The sequence below is a fragment of the Solea solea genome, chromosome 3, assembly GCF_958295425.1.
Source record: "Solea solea chromosome 3, fSolSol10.1, whole genome shotgun sequence".
Classification (NCBI taxonomy): Eukaryota; Metazoa; Chordata; class Actinopteri; order Pleuronectiformes; family Soleidae; genus Solea; species Solea solea.
In genome coordinates, this window is record NC_081136.1 from 6,690,217 (window position 1) to 6,711,053 (window position 20,837).

The following is a 20,837-nucleotide window of genomic DNA, read 5'->3' on the forward strand; positions in this document are numbered from 1 at the left end:
GGAAGAGGAACCATTTCATGTAAAATAGTAAAGCATTTATTTAATAAAACAAATAATGAATAAAGAATAATGGAATTAAAAATGAACATTGTCTGGATTCAAATTTTAAATTTGGTTTCAAAGATGCATGGAAACGGAGGAGAGGTGAACATTACCAAGAAGAATCCCCTTAATTTATCATCACATTATTCAAAAACAGCAGTGGCATGCGCTACAAACAAATTGTTGTTTGTTCCTCCTACCATCAAATTTTGTGTCTGCTGTTTATTCACTTTTATTTGAATATTTGCCTTTTCTGTCTAATCTGTCTGATCTGAACCATTGGAGGAGTTAGCAAACAAAAAATTTCAGAGACAGGAAAAGTGATAGAAAGGATATGATGAACTGGGTAATGTAGGAGTTTTCCACCTCCAGAAGGTGGCAGTAGTGCAACAACATGGATGCAAGCTGGTGTTAAACCCCAGTGAAGAAGAAGAAGAAATTCCAACTATTAAAGAAAGTGACTAAAAAAGGGTAATAAAGAGCAGGAAAACTGTTGTTGGAAGTACTCGACTGCATTTTCTCGGGCGATACATATGTTCCAGTTGACTTAAAAGATGCTGTCGTCTAAAAAGCTTACATATTAGAGCTTTAAAAATTTCACATTGGGCAAAATGAATCATGTAATCACGGTGTTGGTGTCGTCGTGTCCGTGCCGACAGGTGGACAGCGTGGAGGCCGTGCTGGAGTTGTGTGGCTTCATCAACGCTCTGCTCCAGGCTCTTCTTCAGCGCTCTGAGGAACGCTGGCGGAGTGAGAGAGCCGCGCTGCTCGCGCACCTGCTCTGCGCCTGCCAGCGCTGCCTCGGGTTGAACGGAGACTGTCGGCCACTCCTCAAGTTACTGCAGCAGCTCCTCCTCCCCTGCCAACAGGTGACGCTGCAACAATATTAGCCTCGGTCCAGTAGAATTATAGCATATTATTGAAATACTGATTAACTGTGAAGCTTTATTGTTGTCTGAAGGAGCTGCCAGTAGACGAGTTGATCATGGGGGTGGCCCTGCTCCTTCTCGAGGCCCCTGCAGCTCAGCAGACCAGCCTGCTCAATCTGGGTAAAAAAAAACTGTCAGCTATCTTCAGTATTCTCATTTACAATGATCACAACATCAACAAGTGAAAACAACGTGGCTGCCAGTGGGGACATAAGGAAAATATTTGGCATAATTTTCCAACTGTGAACTGCACTAAAGTCCATTCAGAAAAAAAAAAAAGCCTTTTTAGCTTGTGGGGACATGGGAGCTGCTGGTTTATTGCTGCCTCTCTTTGTAAAGTTGTCTTAATTAGGCCGATCCAAATAAAGGATTTCAAACAGAAGTCTCAACATCACACATTTGTAGTCATTTGATGGAGGCAGCAGTGGATCAACAACTCCTCTGAACTGTGACGCACAATTGCTGATTTTTTTCTCCATGGACTTTGACGCAGGAGCTTGTTTCCAGTTGGAAAGGGCAGCCTGATGGTGAAATAAATTGGCTGCATGTTTGTGTCTGCCTGTCACTTTAATAGGCGCGGGACAATTTGACAATTAAATGTCACGTTTTGTCCTGAACCGAATAATATTATTATATAATCAATCATCTCAATTATAATATATTATATATCACAATATTATTGCATTAATTGTAAAAAAAAAAAAAACAACACACTGATAACACTTAACCATACATGTTGATAAGAGACAAATACAACAAGACAAATCTTGAACATTTTAAAGTGCAATACAAGAATATTCAGCAAGTCATTGTAAATCATGAGGTGCTGGAATCCCCAGTTTTCAAGCCTTTTCCATTCATGATTATCTTGATAATCATCACAGTCAACTTGTTGGGAGTGCTTTTTGTCTCTAAAATCATGTATTGTCCTCATATTCCCTACCAACCTGGATGCTTTCATGTTTTTTTTCCTTTTTTTCAGCACTGACTTTGGTTCCTGAGCAGGCCGAGGTGTCGCCCTGGTTGAGTCCAGTCCTGCTCCTTCCTGTCCTGCAGCTGCTCACGTGCTCGGGTCTCACCGAGCCGCTGGCTGACCCGAGGACACACAAACTCAACCACAGCCTGGCCAACATCCTGCTCCGCAACATCAGCCGGCAGACGGACAAACCTGGACAGGTAACACACTCTTGGAAGCAGTGTGTGAGTACACAGCATAGAGCGCAGCCACAGAAACTTTGTACAAAAGAAGGAATTTACCATTTCGGAACATATCGGCAGTTGTCCAATGACTAATTAGCCTCTGGGGGATTTTGCCAGTATATTTGGGATTCCGTTTTTTTTGCCACAGTTAACGAGCGTTTTGGCTAATTTCTATTAACACATGTATGCATGTGAGTGCAGATAGATGAGGACACAGGTGGTGTTAAAATCTCTTCACAAAGACCTCAGGGTTGGTTATAAATACAGTTTAAATGGGAATTTATCTCTATTTTGTTTTATATTTTTTTGGAATAAAGCTGCTTATTTGATTTTACACTGTGTTCACACAAAGCAGTGAACACAGTGACTGTGGCTTATTTTGTGGCGACACTGTGCTCTTGCAGCATCCTAATTAATGTTATCTTTTTATCCACAAGCACTGAGGTACATCTAGTGCTGCGCCATGTGTTGCTCGATGAAACCACAGTTTTCTTGTTGATATGGATAATTATAAACCTATATTATAAGTTTAAAAGAAAGAAAGAAAGTTGTGAGCATCAAATAATGTTTCTCTCATTCTTGAATCTGTCTTCTCCTCCTCAGCCTTGTCCACCATTGGCACTTCCACTCAGTCCCTGGTACAGCGAGCTTGGCGCCGCTCTGTCCGTTCTGCGTAAGGCGACAGCCGAACCGGCGCACGCCGCCGCCTGGCTGCTGTCGGTTCACTCGGCGGTGTCGTCCAGCCAGTGTGTGCCCGGCTCCCTCACCCTCATTGTGACCCATCTCATCGCGAACGGCGCGGAAGACGTCTGCCAGCTGGCTCTGGACGCAGTCCAGGCCATCGCTGCGGCCGACCCCTGCCAGGTACTTAATTCTCACAGCTCGGTTTGACAACAAAGACGTTACAGCTCTTCTCTTGAGCGTCTACAAACGGACAAAAAATAGAATAAAAAGGAATAAACCCGACATAAAACAAAACTTCTCGTCCTCCTTTGATTGTTGAATCACAGTGATGGTGGACGAAATCACTTAAAGGGCGCTTTCACCCATTTTTATTTATTTTTTTCCTGATGATCGAATAACACATTTATCTCCGGAAATTAGTAAAGAAAATGATATATTTTTTTGAGTGAAGTGGCTCTTTAATATGCAGTGTGTAATAAAGCCAGTGGGTGGCAGCAGAGGTCACCATTTGCAGCACATTATCTCAAAAACACATCCATTGCCGTTCCTGTTAAAATTCCGGTCATTATATAAAACAACTTTGTATCATAACATGCATCGTATTATGTATCGTGATACGTATTATATCATAAAGTAGGAAATAATGGCAATTATAGTCACACGTGTGTGTGTTAGGCTGCTACAAAAGGCAGTTTTTACCAATCATGTACATGCAGCTGCTTAGCCAGTAGGGGGCGCATTCTCTCTTTCTCTGAACTGCCCCGTGGTCTGTTAAAGTCTCCCATCGCTGGCCAGATTTCCCTCAAGACTTGTAGAAGAGCAACATCTCTCACAGACTAATTGATTTTTGATTATGCTGAAAGGTACTTACTGATCAATAATACCAAAACAAGTTTTGTGATTGTTAAAGAAGATATTCAATCAAAACATATTATAAACAACGGATGATATAATGGTTTTTCCAACATTTAAACAACAGTTTGTTTTCTGTTAGATCAGCACGTCCAGTCATATTCCCGGGAAAAAAAACGATCATCAAACAATTATCGCAAAAGCTGTGGCTAGGTTTCATTAATTAGTGATAATCACAATCAACTAATTCAATAAAAAAAAAGTAATAGGGCTTTGTAGTAAACAGGCTTTGACAGTGAAATAGGTTGTGATGAGCATGATGATGTGAATTTGTGAAACCACTGACAGGAAGGTATGATCTCTGGGTCGAATGTTTGACATAATCTACCTGACAATATTGTGTTGTCTTTAATCTTAAATTTCAATTTGGAAACTGTCAATTGTTCACCCCAAATTAAAACCAAGAAATTGAAGAAACAGCCAAGATGGCTGGACTAGTGTGGAGTGGACTGTCTATTTTGACAGTATTACTAAACTAGATGTAGTTTATTTTGGTAGATGGACCAAAATTGGCAAAAGCGCTGGTTACTCATATCATTTATTGTACATTCCATGGGCATATTTTACTGTGTTTTAAAAAACACATTCTTAAACAATCTCAATCTTCATCTGCTGTGTTTCCTGCAGCTCTATAAAGAGAGAGAGAGAGAAAGAAAGCAAGCGGGGTCTAAACTGACAGACTTCTCTCCTCCTCCTCCGGGACTCTAAATAGAGTCACAAGCTCCAGAAGATGATGTGAAATATCACATGGTGTTATGGGCTCCTCATTACTGGGGCTTGTTAGACGCCTCGGAATATTCCACCCGCTGGTCTAATTGCTCCCACGGTGCTACTTTGTGCAGTCTTTGCGTGTGTCGGTGGAAGGTTATCGGCATATCTGAATCCATTGACTCTCCCTCCCACACTATCACTTCCTCTCACATCTGCCACAAACACCCCCAAGCACCTCTTAGGTCTTTGTTAAAGGCGATTAGCGCAACTGACAAACTAACCACAGTGTGTAGACGCAGGGCGATTATATTCATCATTGTTTATCATATAATATAACCGGGGGGGAATGTGTATGTGATTGAAGGATTAGCGGTTTACCTTTCAAGGAAACAACCTGATGAGAAACCCTTTATTTCCTTCCTTCCACGCTGCCCCTCCCTACGTCTGTCAAGCCGTGCAGGTGAAGTGGTTGCTATGCAACAGCTGAGATGCAGGGCAGCTTTATGTTAATTTAAGGCTGTAACACCGCGGCGATGGACTGGATTATTTTCTGACCTCAGTGCGAGTAAGAGGACGATGCTGCGTTAACAGTTAACACTGCACCTCGTTCAACTGTATGTCTGTGGGTCAGACCATGATTCTGGGTCAGACCATGACTGTGGGTCGGACCATGACTGTGAGTCAGACCATGACTGTAAATCAGACCATGACCGTGAGTCAGACCATGATTCTGGGTCAGACCATGATTGTGAGTCAGACCATGAGGACAATGCGAGGTTGGACAGCTCATATCTGGGGCAGTTGATTTGTCTCCTCAGCGCATCCTGCTGGTTTCTGTTCAGATAGATGATGGATGGATGGATGAATAGGTTGAGAGACAGGTAAATGACAGACGGATGAATAGAAAAACACGTAGATGGATGGATAGATACACGGATAGACGTAGAGATGGACTGATGGTGCGACGGTAGCTCAGTCTCTCAACTCAAAGGTTCAATTCCTGGCTCTGCTAGTCTTCAGTGCATGTGTCCTTGGGCAAGACTCTCTTGACAACTGTCGTGTAAAGCAGCCTAGAAAAGCTCTATATAAATACAAATTATTTACCATTTACAAAGATAGGTACAGTAGATGATGGACCGGCAGATGGACATGTAGATGGAGAGATTAATGGATGGCTGGATGAATGCCCAGGTTGATTACCGACGGACACATTAATGGATGCATAGATAGACAAACACATGAACAGACATACTGTAGATGGTCAGATGAATAGATTATAGAATAGAATACATGTACAGATATATGGATAAAAAGCTCAGGAGGGTTGCAGACATGTTTGATGACTTCATTCACTCTTTTAAAATGAAAACATGTATTTATTCAGCCTCAGATAACCCCCCCCTCTCCCCCCCCAGTCTCACTCAATGTTTCCTGGAACAGCCTCCACTTCTTTCTTTGTCCCTCTGGAATAAATGTGTGTAATTGATGGTTTGGGAGAAAGAGGTCTACATTTGAGTTCAGGACGTTTCTTCTTGAGTGTCCTTCACCTGTTTTCATGTTTGTGTGTGTGTGTGTGTGTGCAGGTTCCCTCCCTTGTCCCCGTTCTGCTGTTCAAACTGGGGAAGGAAAAGAATCCACTCCAGACTCACGCTGTGCTCAACTGCCTGCCAAACCTCGGGACTCACAAGGTGCTGAGCAACTCTGCCCTCTCCTGTCCTGCTTCACCATGACGACGATACACAGCACTGAACAGAAACCACTGCATGTTCACTACGGTGTCGCTCGTTCTGCTTTTTTTATATATATCTTTTAATAATATTGACCGAAGGGGCTTTAATTTACACTAATGCTTTACACTAGCCCTTAACAGGTATTTTAACATCAACATCCATCACTTCTTTTTTTAAAAATGTCTGTAAATTGTTTTAATTACACTAATTTACAAGTATATGCAAAAAAACAACCCACAGATATCAGAGACACCAACTGAAGACATAACTATCACAGACTACCACAGACATAATGTATATTTGCACGTTAGGGAGGTTTAATCTGGATTATGTCTTATATAAATTCAGGCTGTACGCACTACTCCCACGGATTTGCATCAGTTCTTGGCAGAGAACTTTTTTAGCATGACACCTGACACATTTAGAATAACTCTGACAGCCACGCAGGTGGCTGTAAACTTGATTTATGCTTATACTATATGACAAAATTTATAGTTGCACCCTGGAGGAAGCTAACTAATAGCCCCATGAACACACACACACACACACTCACACCAGGCACGGATACACACGTCACAAACTAATGAGTATCATAAAATTTCACACTCACCTTTAAAGACCATGCACTCTCCTTTATTAACTGTTTATTAACTGTTTTATTGACTTGATCATTATCGACATAATCCCAACCATTGTGGTTTATTTTGAGAAAGTGATAACATCCCCCTTTTGATAACCCAGTCAATCACTCATCGATTTCTACTCATTGGCACTCGCGATGCATGTGTTTTGTGTATTATTTATTAAAAGTTTACACAGCGGTAAAAAAAAGGCATTTTAATTCACACATTTTTACTCCATGTTTCACTAAAGGAACTTGAAATGACCATGTAAATTGATCTTGAGCCCATCTTCCATACACCACCACTAATGTTCAATTCCTACATCAACTTTAAACGAAATTATGATTTATATTAGATTAGAATTCACCCAAATCTCTGTTTGTATGGATTTGACTACTTTGTGAATATGTTGCATGCAAAGAAACGTCATTAGTGGATGATCTTTTCCATTAACACACACACCATGTGCTTCACTCTTCCAGCTCTGTGTTCCCATGGTGCTGCAGACGCTGCACATGCTCGCCAGCGCCCCCAAGCTGAGAGCTATGGCCATGCGCCTCATGACTGCTCTCTGGAAGAAACAGGTCAGTTCCTGCAAGTGGTCATCACAAATATTATGCCTTCATATTGGAAAAAAGAAGCTGTTGTTTGTGTCATCTGATGTATTTTTGTTTGTGAGCAGCAGAAGATACAGTTTTACAGGTTCAAGTGTCAAGTGTTTAGTGTGACTTACTCTTACACTTGAACAATAACACGACTCTGGCTTTCTTAAACGTTTCTTAAAGGTCTGTTTATTCACCAGGTTTATTCAAAACATGCTTGATCGTTATGTACACACGTTATGAGAGTTAAAATTGCTAATATGTAAGAGCAACTTGCGGTCATAAAATTTCACTCCAAATGCCAGTGATCACAAAATTTGTCAGCCACAAAAACAATACAAACACTTTTGCACAGCACTGTATATTTATATTCATTTTGCTCCCAGGACCGAGTTTACCCGGAGCTGCAGCGTCTGCTGGGTCAGCAGGACAGCCGGGTGGTGATGGGGAAGGACACCCAGTGGGAGCAGATCCTGGCCAGAGCTGCCTGTCTCAGAGACATCTGCAGGGAGAGGTCTGACCACCCAACACACACACACACACACAGATTTGCACAGATGCTCTTCTCGGGACACAGCATTGACTTGGCACTATCCCCAACCTTAACCATAACCACTATTCAAATCTTAGCCCTAAACTTAACTTAAAGTTCTTTTTAAATTAGGTTCTGCCTCATAAGAACCAGGTTTTGATGTCTATGAGGACTACTGGTCCTGACAAGGTCAATGTTTATGCCAAAAAGGGTCCTAAAGAAGTAACTACGGTGGCCTGGAAGTGCAAACCTTTATTACAAATTGACATTTTTGAAAACGTAGGGACTGTGGCTTCAAATTTGTCTCGAGCTTTGTGAAAGTGTTTCTCCTTTTGTAATAATGGTTTTGTACTTCCAGGCCACCGTAAGTAACAAACACACAGGTCACCTGTAGTTGTTGCACAAAAACCCACATTTTCTTTATTAGTACAACATAATCCCATGAAATTTAAGAATTTTTTTAAAATCCTAATCATGCTGCATTTATTTATAGTTTTACAGTTGTAGAAGCACCACTAGATGGGGCTATTTAAGTGCCTCATAGATGCAGCATATTATTATTATTTTAAACAGACCATAGTGCAGAGGAAGTTTGCATTAAAACTGATTCATTTTAGGGGTGTGACATTATTGACAGTCAATTATGGTGTTTTGCTTCAAGACTAAATCTAAGTTAAATAAATAAATAAATAAATAAATAAATATTGGAGACTTTTGTGTAACATGCAGTCATTCCATGTTTTTTCAGGTGCATATTCCAAAAAGGTGTTAGCTGTGTTTTTTGTACATATGCTGATATATTAACAGATTAAATTTTAGGCACGGCAATATATTCCCATTATTTACCCCCTAAATAGTCAGTTTTAAGAAAAAAATGACATTGTAAAAAAAACGACAAGAAAGAAAACCCCTATTAAGAATATTTAACAACGGAAACAGCAATTCATCAACTTGGTACAGTATCACATATTGCGATATTTAGTGTATCTGTATTGTCTTGCACCACCAGGCCATACCAGCATGGAGGTGACATGTTGGCTGCCATCACACAAACTCTGAACCAGTGCACCAGACCAGACCTGGCAACCCCAGCTGCTCTGGCCCTGCAGGGACTACAGGAGCTGTGCCGGGCTGAGGTTCCAACAAAAGACACACACACACACACGCACACTTAAAACAATACACACAACACAAATGGTGGTGACATATTCCACCAAACTTCATCAGGGTTTATTTTTCAGGTGGTGGACATCATCTCAACATGGAGACGTCTCGGTCCCGAGCTCAGCTGCGACTCCCGTCCTCTGATGGTCAAAGGTGTAGCTGAGCTTCTGGCTCTGGTTCCTCAGCTCAAAGTAAAGTCCGAGGAGTATGAGGTGGATATAGTGGAGCTATAGTCGTTGTTTTTAAATAGTTTTTCTTGCTCATATTTTTAACACTTCAGATATGAATAAAAGAATATCTTATCTTACAATGTCCTTCTGTTTCTTTTCACAGAAACTAAGAGAGGAAGTGGTCAGCTTTCTGTGGAATTATGCTCTGAGCAAGGTGTGTGTTTACATCTTTTTACTCTTTTAAGGACATTTTTGCTGCTCTTAAAGGGAACATTTCCTTTAAAAAAACTTTAAAGGAAAGGTTTTAAAGTGTGGTTGTATTAGGTAGTGACACATTGTCACTTGAAGAGTCCTGGCTTCACATAATGTGAGTTATTTTGCACACTGGGATGAACACAAGATGATTTTTTTGTGTGTGTTTTTGTTGTACCAGGATCCAGACGTGGCCAACTGTGGCTACAAGGCTCTGGCAGAGTTTCCTGAAGCCGTTCACAAAATAACGTTCCTTCCTGAGGCAGTAAGAGTCTTCATTTTCATATGTGCATGGAAAAAAAATGGTTGTTTTACTGTGTAATTCAATTCAGATTTAGGCTAAGTCTATCAAAAGATCACTAAAATGAAGAGAAAATAATTGCACCTTTGAAAACACACAAGTTTTATTCAATAAATTTGAAGCTGATTGATTGGAAATGTGGACATTTCAATGTACCGAGAAGCTTTGCTTATGTGTCTAATGTGGAGGCCAGGCCACCTGCAAGTCCTGAAGATGAGGAGGAGGGACAGCGCGAGGAGGAAGAGGAGAAAGAGAAAGATCTCTCCGTCCCAGGATCTTCTTATGTGAAGCTGATGAATCTGACTCCAGTCTCTGTTCTCCCAGGTGATTTATTTTTTTTATACTTTTCAAACAGAGCTCCTGCTGCGACCGGTGTTTGAGTTTCTTAAAGATATTTATCCTCTTTTTTTTTTTTTTTTTTGCCCCCTCAGCGTTTGAGCTTTTCCTGACATCACTGGTGAGGCAGGAGATGAGTCAGATGCCGCGGGGGGTTTACTTCTCCGCCCTGAGGGGAGGGAACCTGCGATCAGACCAGGGTAAAACTGTGGCGGGGATCCCGCCGTTCATGCTGAGGACCTACGAGAAGAACAAGCAGCCTGGCCTGAAGCCTGGACTCGCAGGTGAATAAAGAATTCTGTCTGTGGCATACATCTCTGAGATCAAGCGCTCCTCTCTAATGTTAAATTGTGCTTTTGTCCAACCTGTTGAGTATTTGAAAGCTGTTTACTGCCAATATGATAAATAATTATTGATCTGGGGGAAAATGTTTGCGTATTTTTGTCAAATCTCTGAATCCTTTCAGAATATATGGACATGACCTAAATCCAGGGTCGGTAGGTATTTTTTGAAAGCTATTGAATATTGGGCTAAAACCATTTTCTTGTAATCTAAACTATTAAATATTATACAAAAATGGCACATTTAGGAGATGTGTTGCTGTTGCTAGTGTCTTGAATCTGCTCTTAGACTCAGTTACTCTTTTATTTAGAATAAAGGCTCTGAATTCTGAATGACAATTTAATACTGCCTTTCTTTTGGCTGATTACACAAATTACCCGTGTAATCCCTTTTATTTTTATTTTTTATTTTTTCTGAAAAAAAATCTAATTTGTCAATTAATTTACTGGGCCAGTTTTGGCCCACGAGCCACCACTTGCTGACCACTGACCTACTATATTATCTCCAATGATCCAAAAAAAGATGTCCAATTATATGATTTCATATGTTGGTGTGAAATGTTTTGTGTATGAATCTTTTTTCTTCTAATCTAAACTATATAAGATTTCTTGGTTTAAAAAACAAACTTGAATTTGCCACAGACTGTTACCAGTGTCTTAAATCTGCTCTTTGAATCAGGTTAATCTTTTTTTTTTTTTTTCAGAATGAAGGCTCTGAATTCTGAATGAAAATCTTTTCTTTTTTAAAAAAAAAATCAGTTTTTTGAATAAATCTACTGAGCCTTCACTTGCTCACCACTGACTTAAATCTTACGTTGATTTAAAAAAAGAATAATGTGTGTGCATAGTAGAAGAATAGCTGTGCAAACCTGTGTGTGTGTGTGTGTGTGTGTGTGTGTGTGTGTGTTTCAGCTGGAATGCTGCTCAGTTACGAGCTACCCGTGCAGACCGACCGCAGCGGCAAACCCATCGACCGCTTCCTCGTCAGCCGCGGCCGCAGCTACCAGCAGATCCTGACTGCTCTCATCCATGAGGTAGAACACACGCAGTATATAAACCCGTCCGCCCTCCTCCTCCGACTTATTTTACTTTGTCAACATACAGTAAAATCTTAACTCCTTTACTCTTTGCTCGATTGTTGCCGCGCAGGTGAACATTCAGCCGTCCGAATGGCACAGAGCTCTGCTCTTACCGCAGGCCTGGAGGGGCTTCATGAACCGAGCTTTCCACGCCGTCTTACAGGTTTGTGACGGACTGATTCTACCCGTGGTTCTAGATTAAAAGAGTGAAACAGTGGTCACAAACTAATGTAATAATTAGAACTATCTACGGTTTTCTAAACTGTCTGACCAGTTGTTTTTAAGCTTGTGTGTCTTGACTGCCCAAAACATTTTATATCCCGTACATAAAATACTTAATGACATTATTAATTTATATTATGTATAAATTCTCGTTCAGAATTCACATTGCACCTTTTATAATCAGTTACCTGTACACATTTGAATTTAAGCCTGTATATAATTCATATTCCCTGTATCTGTATAAACAGTGAATATGTTGTGATTTCATTTTTATTCTGCTGGAATTATTAGTTTTTTATATATCTTACATTTTATATAGCCTTTTTTTTTCTTCTTCTTTTATGATTATGTTAGCACACTGGGCTTGAAAAGGTTTTGTGCTAATAATGTAATTAGGACCCTTTTTTAAAGATTATTACTTAACATTACAGAGCACACATACATTTATCTTTGCATTTTGTTTAAATACCACACATCATATTTTCCTCATAACTTTGTCATTTATGATACGTTTTCCGGTATGAAAATTCTATTTCTTTAAAAGCAGGTTTTTGTATGTCAGGTGTTGATATTTGAATTTTAATAAATTACTTCAGGACACACTGTGTAAATAACTGTTCATCTTTTTTGCTTTAACAGCTTATTCTTGGTTATTTATTAGGTCGTTTTTGATCTCTGTAAATCTACTGTAAATTGAATATTTGCCTAATCCAGACCTAAAAAAACCTCAAAAGTATATGATGTTGTTGATCTACATTGTCACGGTGACTGTGGTTTGCTGCCTGTGCTCAGGGTCGACGCGCTGACCTGGAGATGCAACAGAAACAGGGCAAAGAGAACGCAGAGGAGCTGCAGTACAAACAGCACTGTGCCTGGATGTGGTGAGACTCACTTTTTACACACTTACACACATTCAATCAGTAATTTAAATGCATCCTATGTCATTTCTGCCGCAATGAAAAGACCTAGTTTGAATGGTGTCAGGAATAAAAAAAAAAAAACTGGTTCTGGCTGTAGATTTGTACATTTGTTTTAATGGAGTGTGTGTTTTTGACTTCAAACACATCACTGGCATTATTAGAACAATTCTTTTCCCTCTCTTTCCTATATCTGTCCTTCCTCAGGGCCAGAGATCAGCTGACTGACGTCATCAAAGCTGCTACAAAGTGAGTTCTCCACCTTTTGAGTACTACATTTATTAGATCTACAGGAAGCGCTAAAATTATTATTTTTATCTGACGACTCGGTATGTTCTTCAGAGACAGTCCTGTAGTTCAGGGCAACTCCATCCTGGCTTTGAGCAGTTTGGCCGCTGTCCTGGCTAAATATGAGAGCAACCTGCCTGCTGATAGCGACGGCAGCCTCGGGGTAAGATACTCGACATTGTCACTTGTGGAATGACAATGTGTGTGAGAGAGTCAAAGCTCCACAGATGAAACTGACTGACTTTTGTTGTTTCAGGCCGGACCAGAGTTTGTGCCCACAGCCAGCTGGTTGTCCATGGTGCTGGAGACGCTGCTCAGCATCATGAGCAGCAGCTACAAGGCCAGAGGACAGGTTTTCCCCTGGTTCCTACATGTGAGTGTCCGTGTGTTTTGGGCCTTTGTCTGCCACTGAAGTTACTTCAGGTCATCACTGGGTTTTTAATCTCACTGTAAGACGGTCTTTTTCAGCAAGGAAAATTAAGTTTCTGTCACTTTTTAAACTGCACACTCTCCCACACCAAATTCCATAGAGAAAATCATTGATTTTATATCAAGGCGCACAAAAGGTGTTGATCCACTGCTGCCTCCATCAGTAAGGTTAAAAGTGTTGTTTTGTCACTTGGGTGTTTGATAACCTTTGTTTAAAATAGCACAATTGACACAAACTTTCCAAAGAAGGCAGCATGAGACCAGCGACCCCCGTGTCGTCGTAAGTTAAAAACACTGATTTTCTCCATGGACTCTGGTGTGGAGCTGTTACAGAGCAACACAAACTCAACTTTCCTGTAAGAAAAGGCTGCCTATGATGTGAAGAAGGAAATAAAACTCTGGACACCGTGTTTCAGCGTTCCTACTCGGGTGAGAACACAGCGAGTGCCATCGCTCGCTCCTGTGCCAGCCTGGCTCTGTCCTTGCTGGTTCCGGTGCTGGTGGTGTGGCAGAAGGACGGCGTGGTCCAGGTGCTGTCAGCTCTGCAGGCCGGTCTGCCGGGCTCACCCACCGCTGACGACTCCCAGGCCGTCCAGTTCCACTCGGGCCTCGGGCTGGGAATGGTACTGTCCAGTCTGCACCACCAACGCCTCGGGTACATTTGTTTAACTCTGGAGAGAAGTAAATCAAACGCACCGTGACTTATCACTGACTGTTGAGTCTCATCACCTGTGACTGTGTGTGTGTGTTATTCAGTGACGTCTCTGTTCAGAGGGACACTGAGCTCCTCCTCAGTTCTCTGGAGGCTCTTGAACGCTGCGCCTTCAATCCTGACCTGGAATACAAGTCAGTGCTCCGTCTTCAGACATGAACTCTTCAATGTGGCTTAGTTTTATTGTGGTATTAAGAAGTGAGAAATGTGAATTGTGCTGCAAATTTAGGAAATACTTTAATTATTTTATGCAGATTTTGTTTCATTACCTTCTTTTTCTTCTTTGTTTCCTCTGCTTCATACTTCCTGCCCTCGGTCTACTTCTTCCCTTTTTGTCCAATCTTTTGTGTTTGTCCATATCTTATGTCTCCATCTTCTTTCTATTTATTCTTCTAATATTTCTGTTTGTCCACATCTTTTTTTCCTGCCATCTTCTTCTCCACGTCCTCTTACATGTTCATTCTTCTTCTTTTTCATCTTCTTCCTCTGTCTACCGTCTTTGTTCATCATCCTTCTTCTTTGTTCGTCAACTTTTTCCTTTGTCCTACTTCCAATGCTCTTCCATTCTTATTCGTCATCTTCATCCTTTTTTCTTTGTTTCCGTCCTCCTTTTTCTATTTCTTTTTTGTCCGTTTCTTCCACATCTCCTTTCTTTTTGGTCAACTTCTTTCTTCCCTCTTTCTCTTACTTTTCTTCTATGTCCATGTTTGTTTTTGCCCTGCTTTGTTCTCTTGGTTTTCTCCTCCATCGTCCTTCCTTTACATCATCATCTTCTTCTCTCGTCTTCCTCCTCAGTACTGGCTGTATGTTGGGTGTGGGTCTGGTGCTGGCAGCTCTGTGCAGCAGTGGACAGAAGGACCAACACCTTCACGTCACCAGAACTCTAGACAAACTACTGTCCAACCTGCAGGACAGCAGTGGACACGGGCGCATGCTGCAAGAGGTTCGACAGCCAGACACGCCACCATTAATATCATACTTTTTTTGTGTTGTAGTACAGCAACACAGACTCGTTTAAAGGTTGATAACAATGACGTGTTGTTGTGGAATGGCTTTGTGCAGGTGTTGGCGTACGCTGTGGCGTGTGTGAGTGTCTCAGCCTTCAGTGGAGGCCTCATAGATGCTGCCAAAGCTGAGGAGGCCATGAGTACACTGCGTACTCTGACCGAGGAGAGCCAGCAGGTTCGGCAGGGGAGAGTGGAGTCTTTGTGTGTTCAGTCAGATAAAAAGATATAAACCTGATTTAAAAAAAAAAAACAACCTTGTGCGTCCAGACTCCCGGTTTCTCTCTGGCTCTTGGTTTGGTCGTCCATGGTCTGTCAGTGTCCGGTCACGGGAAAGCAGAGGACATTCACCCTCGACTGCTCGCTGCTTGGATCAAAATCCTTCTGGCTGAGGTACCACCATCTTCCCAGCCCTACATGAAAATGTGGTTTTCAGGTCTGAACTGTCTACCATCAGTATTTGATTTTACATCACGAGACGTCTCTTTGTTTCAGGGTTGTCCAACGATGCAGCGACTGGCTGCTGTGAACGGCCTTGTAGCTTTGGTAGGATCTGAGAGTTACCTCATCCAGGTAAGAAATCCACTCCTGTTTTTTTAAATGTTTATGATGAGTAAAGGAACGGCTGCTTTAGATCAGAGGTTCTGCCATTTTGTACTTAAATATCCTGTAAAAACTGTAAAAAAAAAACTGTTTTAGTGCTTCAATAATTAGAATGAGAGTATTTTTTAGTTTAGCTTAATAGCGTAGTTTAGCTTTGTTGCATTTCTTTCAGTTTCTTTTTGCTTAGCTTTGAGTAGCTTAGCTTAGTTTTGTTTCATAACATTTGTTTTAGTTTATTAGCATTGTCATTAGCCATTACATTTGGCAAAAGCAATTATTTCATGTAGTACAAAATAAAGGAAAATTATGTTTGTTTGTTTTTTTATACATTTTACCTTTGTGTGTTTTGTTTTGCAGCTAAAAAGTGAGTTGGAGCTTTCCTCTCAACAGCAGAACAGACTGAATGAGGTCATTCGAGCCATCACACAGGTACATGACACATTTTTTTCTCTTATTAAAGACAATCTCATTGTCATTGTTTTTAAACACTTGTCTTTATTATTTTTTACAAAACTCTGACCTGATACATCCTCATCCCCCGTCCTTAAAGCAGTGTTCACAGAGCTCTACTGTCTGTGTTACCACCATAACTAGTAAATTCAAAACCTGGTTCTGTTTGTCTCCAGTGCCCCCCCTAAGTTAAATTATTCAAATGATTTTGCCCTTACACTACATTTTATTAATGTAACTGTTTTTCTTTTTAAAGTTAACAGGGTTTGAACAGCCTTGAAAAACCTGGAAAAGTTACAGAACTTTTGATAAGGGGGTTAAAAACTGTTTTTCTTCCTTCTGCGTTTCCTTTCACAGGTCATCACCTTCTCAGGAGCCATCGGTTTACAGTCAAACAGTGCCTGTTTGGTGGCTCATTTATATTTGGCTCAGGTGTCCACCAGTCACAGTCACACAGCAGGTACTGTACGTGCAACACACACTGATGGTTCTACTTCATCGACATGAACACGATCTGCATCTTTCCTTCTGTGTTTGCTCTCAGTTCCTCAGGATTTCAGTTACCTCTCCGAGAAAAGTGTCATCAGATCCGTCGCCGACTTCATCTCCGAGGCTGGAAAGAAAGGTCTGTCAACAAGTTTATTACCTTAAACGTATCTTAGCGTAGCTGTAATGAGATGAGGAGTTTAACATTGACTAATTACGAATGCCTGCTTGTGCGCAGGTCCAGATTTCTCTCCTCCTCCTCTGGTGAAAGCTGCTCTCACCTCTCTGGCATCGGTTGGAGCCAGTTTCCAGTTCCCACCTATAAACTGGAGCGCGGTGCTGTCTCCTCTCATGAGGCTCGGCTTCGGTAAGAGATCTTCACATGGTCACGTGTCCGTCGTCAGAGACGAGCAGAGTCAAAGCACCGCGTATGATGTTTCCGTCTCTACACAGGAGAGGACGTGCAGCATCAGTGTGTGGTCCTGGCCACGTGTCAAGCTCAGTCTTCTCAGAGTGCCGCTCTCTTTCTGGGCTCCTGGCTGTCGCCGCCGCTCGTGCACAGTCTCAGTGTAAGTTCCTCTGTTCCTCTGACATACATTAAAACCACCACATAGTGAAATCACTTATTTAGACCATTTTTAAACCTGGTTAAACCTATTTTTGTTGTTTCATTCACTCCCCTATTTCCTCTGCATCATTGGTAATGAACCTTACTTTTGACAACATGGGACAGCGCTCAGTATTTCTTGTTTCATCTTAATTCATGTTATTAGCTCCTTAAAAAGTATTCACTCGCCATTGAGTTTGAACGAGGGATTGAAGTCTTGTTTTGTTTCTGCCGTATTTGTTAATATATTGGGTTATATAGAAAAGGTATATTTTTTATGATTTCAGTTTAGTAATTTCTGTGGGTTTTTTTCCTTTTCATGCTTATATCTTATATTTTGACCAGTGTCTGTACTTTTTTCTGGCTGTGCAGAGGTTCTTTTCATCTTTGTTTATTGATTATGAATATTAGAACTGACACAGTGTGACAGTGCTATGGCTGGTCCAGACATTATTTATATAATACAATTTTTCTCCATTCTTTACTTACTAGAAATCAATTTTTTTTTACAGTACTTCTTATATCTGACACTTTATCTGGACATAATGTAACCTGATGATCTGAAAAGTTCCTGTATATACAGCAAGTGCATCCTCTGCATTGGTTAAAACAGACATTCTACCCAGATTGGCCCACTCAAATTAAATTGTTGTTTTTTTTTTAATATTAATCATAATAAGTCATGTGAATGTTATAATCTTCAATTTTTAGAATAGAATATATGTAGCCGCTGAAAACTCAGACCAGATAAATGCTGTATTTCAAACCTACATCTTATTTCTCTGACTACACATTCAGTGCAGACTTTCTGTTCTTTTTTTTTTTTCCACACAATATTTGGGTTGATATGGATGAAAAATACAGCGTGTTCATGTCCAGGTAGAGTTTCACAGTGTATTTTCCTGCCCCCCCAGTCTCAGACCCGCGCTCACCTCTACATGACCCTGGGCCTGTGGATGAAACATGTCGCCGAGGACAAGCTCCAGGTCTACGCGGAGACTCTGGGTCTGCAGCATTTCCAGGAGGACGTTCGACTCCGGCGTCTGTCCCTGTGCCGCTCTCTCCTGCAGGGCCTCGCGCAGGCGATGGCCCTCCCCAACCCGCCTAGCAACTGCTGGACAATTCTCTGCTCCACCACAGAGAAGATCTTCAACCTCCTGCCCAACAACATCCAGGTACGACTGAGTGTGGACAGTCATCGCGATTATAATTTTTGTTGATAATTCTGTATTTTGTGGAGGGCAGAACAAAAACTTTCCCTCAGTCTTTTCTTATTTCTTTCTTGTGATGATATGGATTTGTTTCAGGACGACGAGGTGGATTTGTACATGGGCGTGGCCAAATGTCTGTCTGAGATGTCCGACACAGAGATTGATCGAGTCGCTCGAGTCACAGAGGTACAGTATGACGTTTTCTCCCATATTTGTGGAGCTTGTGATGTGAAAATCCCCAGTTGTGAGTTTGTTTAGTCAGTGCCCTTCAAAGTCCAGTGTGTACCAATAAGCATTGACAGATTATTGGCAGAAATCGATTATACTACCCATAAATATGTTTGCGTATGCTCATAATTGCTTTATAATATAAATGTATTGGGTTTTATGTAGAGTAAGCCTCTACTTCAGGCAAGAGTTTTGACTTTCAGCAGCCTGAACAGACAAACCAGCCTGAGGGAGTGTTCTGATTTGCTCAATTTCTATGGTTACAGCCATTTTTAATGAAATTATTCTTATAAAGTTTGCATTTGTAGAAACATGCCCCCCCCGAAAGGGTCATGGGAACACTTTAAATCACATATCTTTGACAACAAAATAATTAAACATCCACAAACCAAATCAGAATCACCAAACATTTGAGCGCTGGATTTAAAATCACACTGAAAATTAAAGATGAGCAGTGTCTCTTTTCTTTATGCCACCACTGGGGGGCAACAGAGTCAAAAAAAAGTCTAGTTTTCACATGCAGGATTTAAAATATAATAGAAAATGAGCAAAAATTTGTAATTTACAGACTTTCAAAGTAAAAAATATTACCAGTCATGTATATATATAATGCTCATGTGTTGTTGTTTTTAGAGTCAGATGGAGAAGACGTGCTTCACGCTGTCTTACCTGACGTCCCAGGGCAGAGTTCCCCTGTTGAGTCTCAACGACATCATCGCGGGCGTGCTCCGCGGTTGGCCGAGCCGCACAGTCGGCTGGCTCCTCCTCCAAATGTTTTATCAGTGTCGCCTGGCAACCGGCTCCAACACAGGTGAAGTTGAAACCTTTTTTTTATGTTTTATCATCATATGTCCTTGAGTTCACATGAGGAAAGAGGTTTGTTCTTTGCTGCAGGCGTAACAAAACGAATGGAGTGGCTCCTGGAGCTGATGGGACACATCCGAAATGTTGCCTACGGTGCCACGTCTGTCACATGTGGAGACACCGGACTGGTCAGTTTCTCTGTGGAAGAAAATCTATGTCATCCAATTTAGAATTTTAAAACCCCTTAAATCTCTCACATTCATTAACTGGATAACTTTTTTTTTATTTCCCTGAAGGCCACAGACTTCCTGTTCCAGGTATTTGCTGCCGCTGTCGTTTCCTGGGGCGACCACGTCATGCCCGTCCTGCTGGGCATCAGAACCCGCTGGTTACCGTGGCAACCGGGCCCCAAACCTCACGCTCTGCAGCACAGTCTGTATGGTCGTGAGTCGCTCGCTGACCACGCGCTGCCGCAGTGCCTGCTGGGATTGCCCCACAGCTTGGCTCTGCTTGTGGACAAAGAGCCGTGGAGCGGCCAGAGACAAAAGGTGAGTGTGGAGTTCAGGGCGTCACCTGACGTTTGTTTGTTTGTTTATGTCAAATATTATGTTTGTGTGTATACACCAGCAGAGCAGGGGCGAGCGGGGACAAGAAGGATATATCTCGTGAAACTGCTTAAACAATTGTGTTTTTTTTAAGTTGTGGAATTCGCTTCTGACACTTTTCCTGAGCACTTTTTAATGTTTTCAGTCATTTCTTTTGCTGTTGCCTCCATGTGTCTCGACATGAAACAAATCACTTCCTGTGTGCAGCGGCGGAATGTCGCCACGTGACACAAGATCTAAACACTGCTTTTACTGAGAAACTGAGTGAGTCGTGTGGAGCTTATAGACCAAAGTCAGCGTTGTGTGAACTCATTTCAAAACAGTTTGAATGCAACAGACGTTTATAGTTAAAAGTTACGTACTACAGCTTTAAATCAAGACACCATTTTGTGTTTTCTGCAAGCTAGTAGTTTTTGTGTGTTAAGACAATGACATATGTATATTTTGTGTGTGTCAGTTCATAGACTGGCTTCTCAGCATAACAGAAGGTCCCGACCAAAGCGTGTCGCCTGCAACCGTGAGCACAGCCAAAGGTGAAAAACACAAACACAAACACATCACACGCTATTCATGCTGCAAGTCGCCTTAGTAACACACTTGTGACATGTGAATGTTTTCTAAAGGCCGTGTTTTTCCCTGAATGCTGCATTAATTGAACTACAT

General features: G+C 41.4%; 1 protein-coding gene across 2 annotated transcripts in view; it reads left to right on the top strand.

The window, feature by feature from the left end:
- Positions 1-20,837, top strand: part of focad (focadhesin) — a 37,720-nt gene that overhangs the window by 16,501 nt on the left and 382 nt on the right. The window contains exons 1-37 of one of the 2 annotated variants that reach the window (XM_058624889.1): positions 393-513; positions 702-911; positions 1,004-1,091; positions 1,954-2,147; positions 2,775-3,035; positions 6,062-6,166; positions 7,314-7,415; positions 7,820-7,947; positions 8,975-9,101; positions 9,207-9,341; positions 9,463-9,513; positions 9,733-9,816; positions 10,041-10,176; positions 10,284-10,472; positions 11,442-11,563; positions 11,679-11,771; positions 12,623-12,711; positions 12,955-12,996; positions 13,090-13,198; positions 13,292-13,408; positions 13,881-14,119; positions 14,221-14,310; positions 14,972-15,119; positions 15,239-15,358; positions 15,451-15,573; positions 15,676-15,753; positions 16,141-16,212; positions 16,591-16,693; positions 16,778-16,858; positions 16,958-17,086; positions 17,173-17,288; positions 18,241-18,501; positions 18,634-18,723; positions 19,399-19,576; positions 19,660-19,757; positions 19,866-20,117; positions 20,632-20,707. In XM_058624889.1, coding sequence (XP_058480872.1) covers positions 1,028-1,091; positions 1,954-2,147; positions 2,775-3,035; positions 6,062-6,166; positions 7,314-7,415; positions 7,820-7,947; positions 8,975-9,101; positions 9,207-9,341; positions 9,463-9,513; positions 9,733-9,816; positions 10,041-10,176; positions 10,284-10,472; positions 11,442-11,563; positions 11,679-11,771; positions 12,623-12,711; positions 12,955-12,996; positions 13,090-13,198; positions 13,292-13,408; positions 13,881-14,119; positions 14,221-14,310; positions 14,972-15,119; positions 15,239-15,358; positions 15,451-15,573; positions 15,676-15,753; positions 16,141-16,212; positions 16,591-16,693; positions 16,778-16,858; positions 16,958-17,086; positions 17,173-17,288; positions 18,241-18,501; positions 18,634-18,723; positions 19,399-19,576; positions 19,660-19,757; positions 19,866-20,117; positions 20,632-20,707 — 4,402 coding nt within the window. In that variant the 5' untranslated portion in view covers positions 393-513; positions 702-911; positions 1,004-1,027. Of the gene's footprint in view, positions 1-392; positions 514-701; positions 912-1,003; positions 1,092-1,953; positions 2,148-2,774; positions 3,036-6,061; positions 6,167-7,313; positions 7,416-7,819; positions 7,948-8,974; positions 9,102-9,206; positions 9,342-9,462; positions 9,514-9,732; positions 9,817-10,040; positions 10,177-10,283; positions 10,473-11,441; positions 11,564-11,678; positions 11,772-12,622; positions 12,712-12,954; positions 12,997-13,089; positions 13,199-13,291; positions 13,409-13,880; positions 14,120-14,220; positions 14,311-14,971; positions 15,120-15,238; positions 15,359-15,450; positions 15,574-15,675; positions 15,754-16,140; positions 16,213-16,590; positions 16,694-16,777; positions 16,859-16,957; positions 17,087-17,172; positions 17,289-18,240; positions 18,502-18,633; positions 18,724-19,398; positions 19,577-19,659; positions 19,758-19,865; positions 20,118-20,631; positions 20,708-20,837 lie in introns of those variants that run through there. The other variant, XM_058624888.1, reaches the window with a different exon arrangement.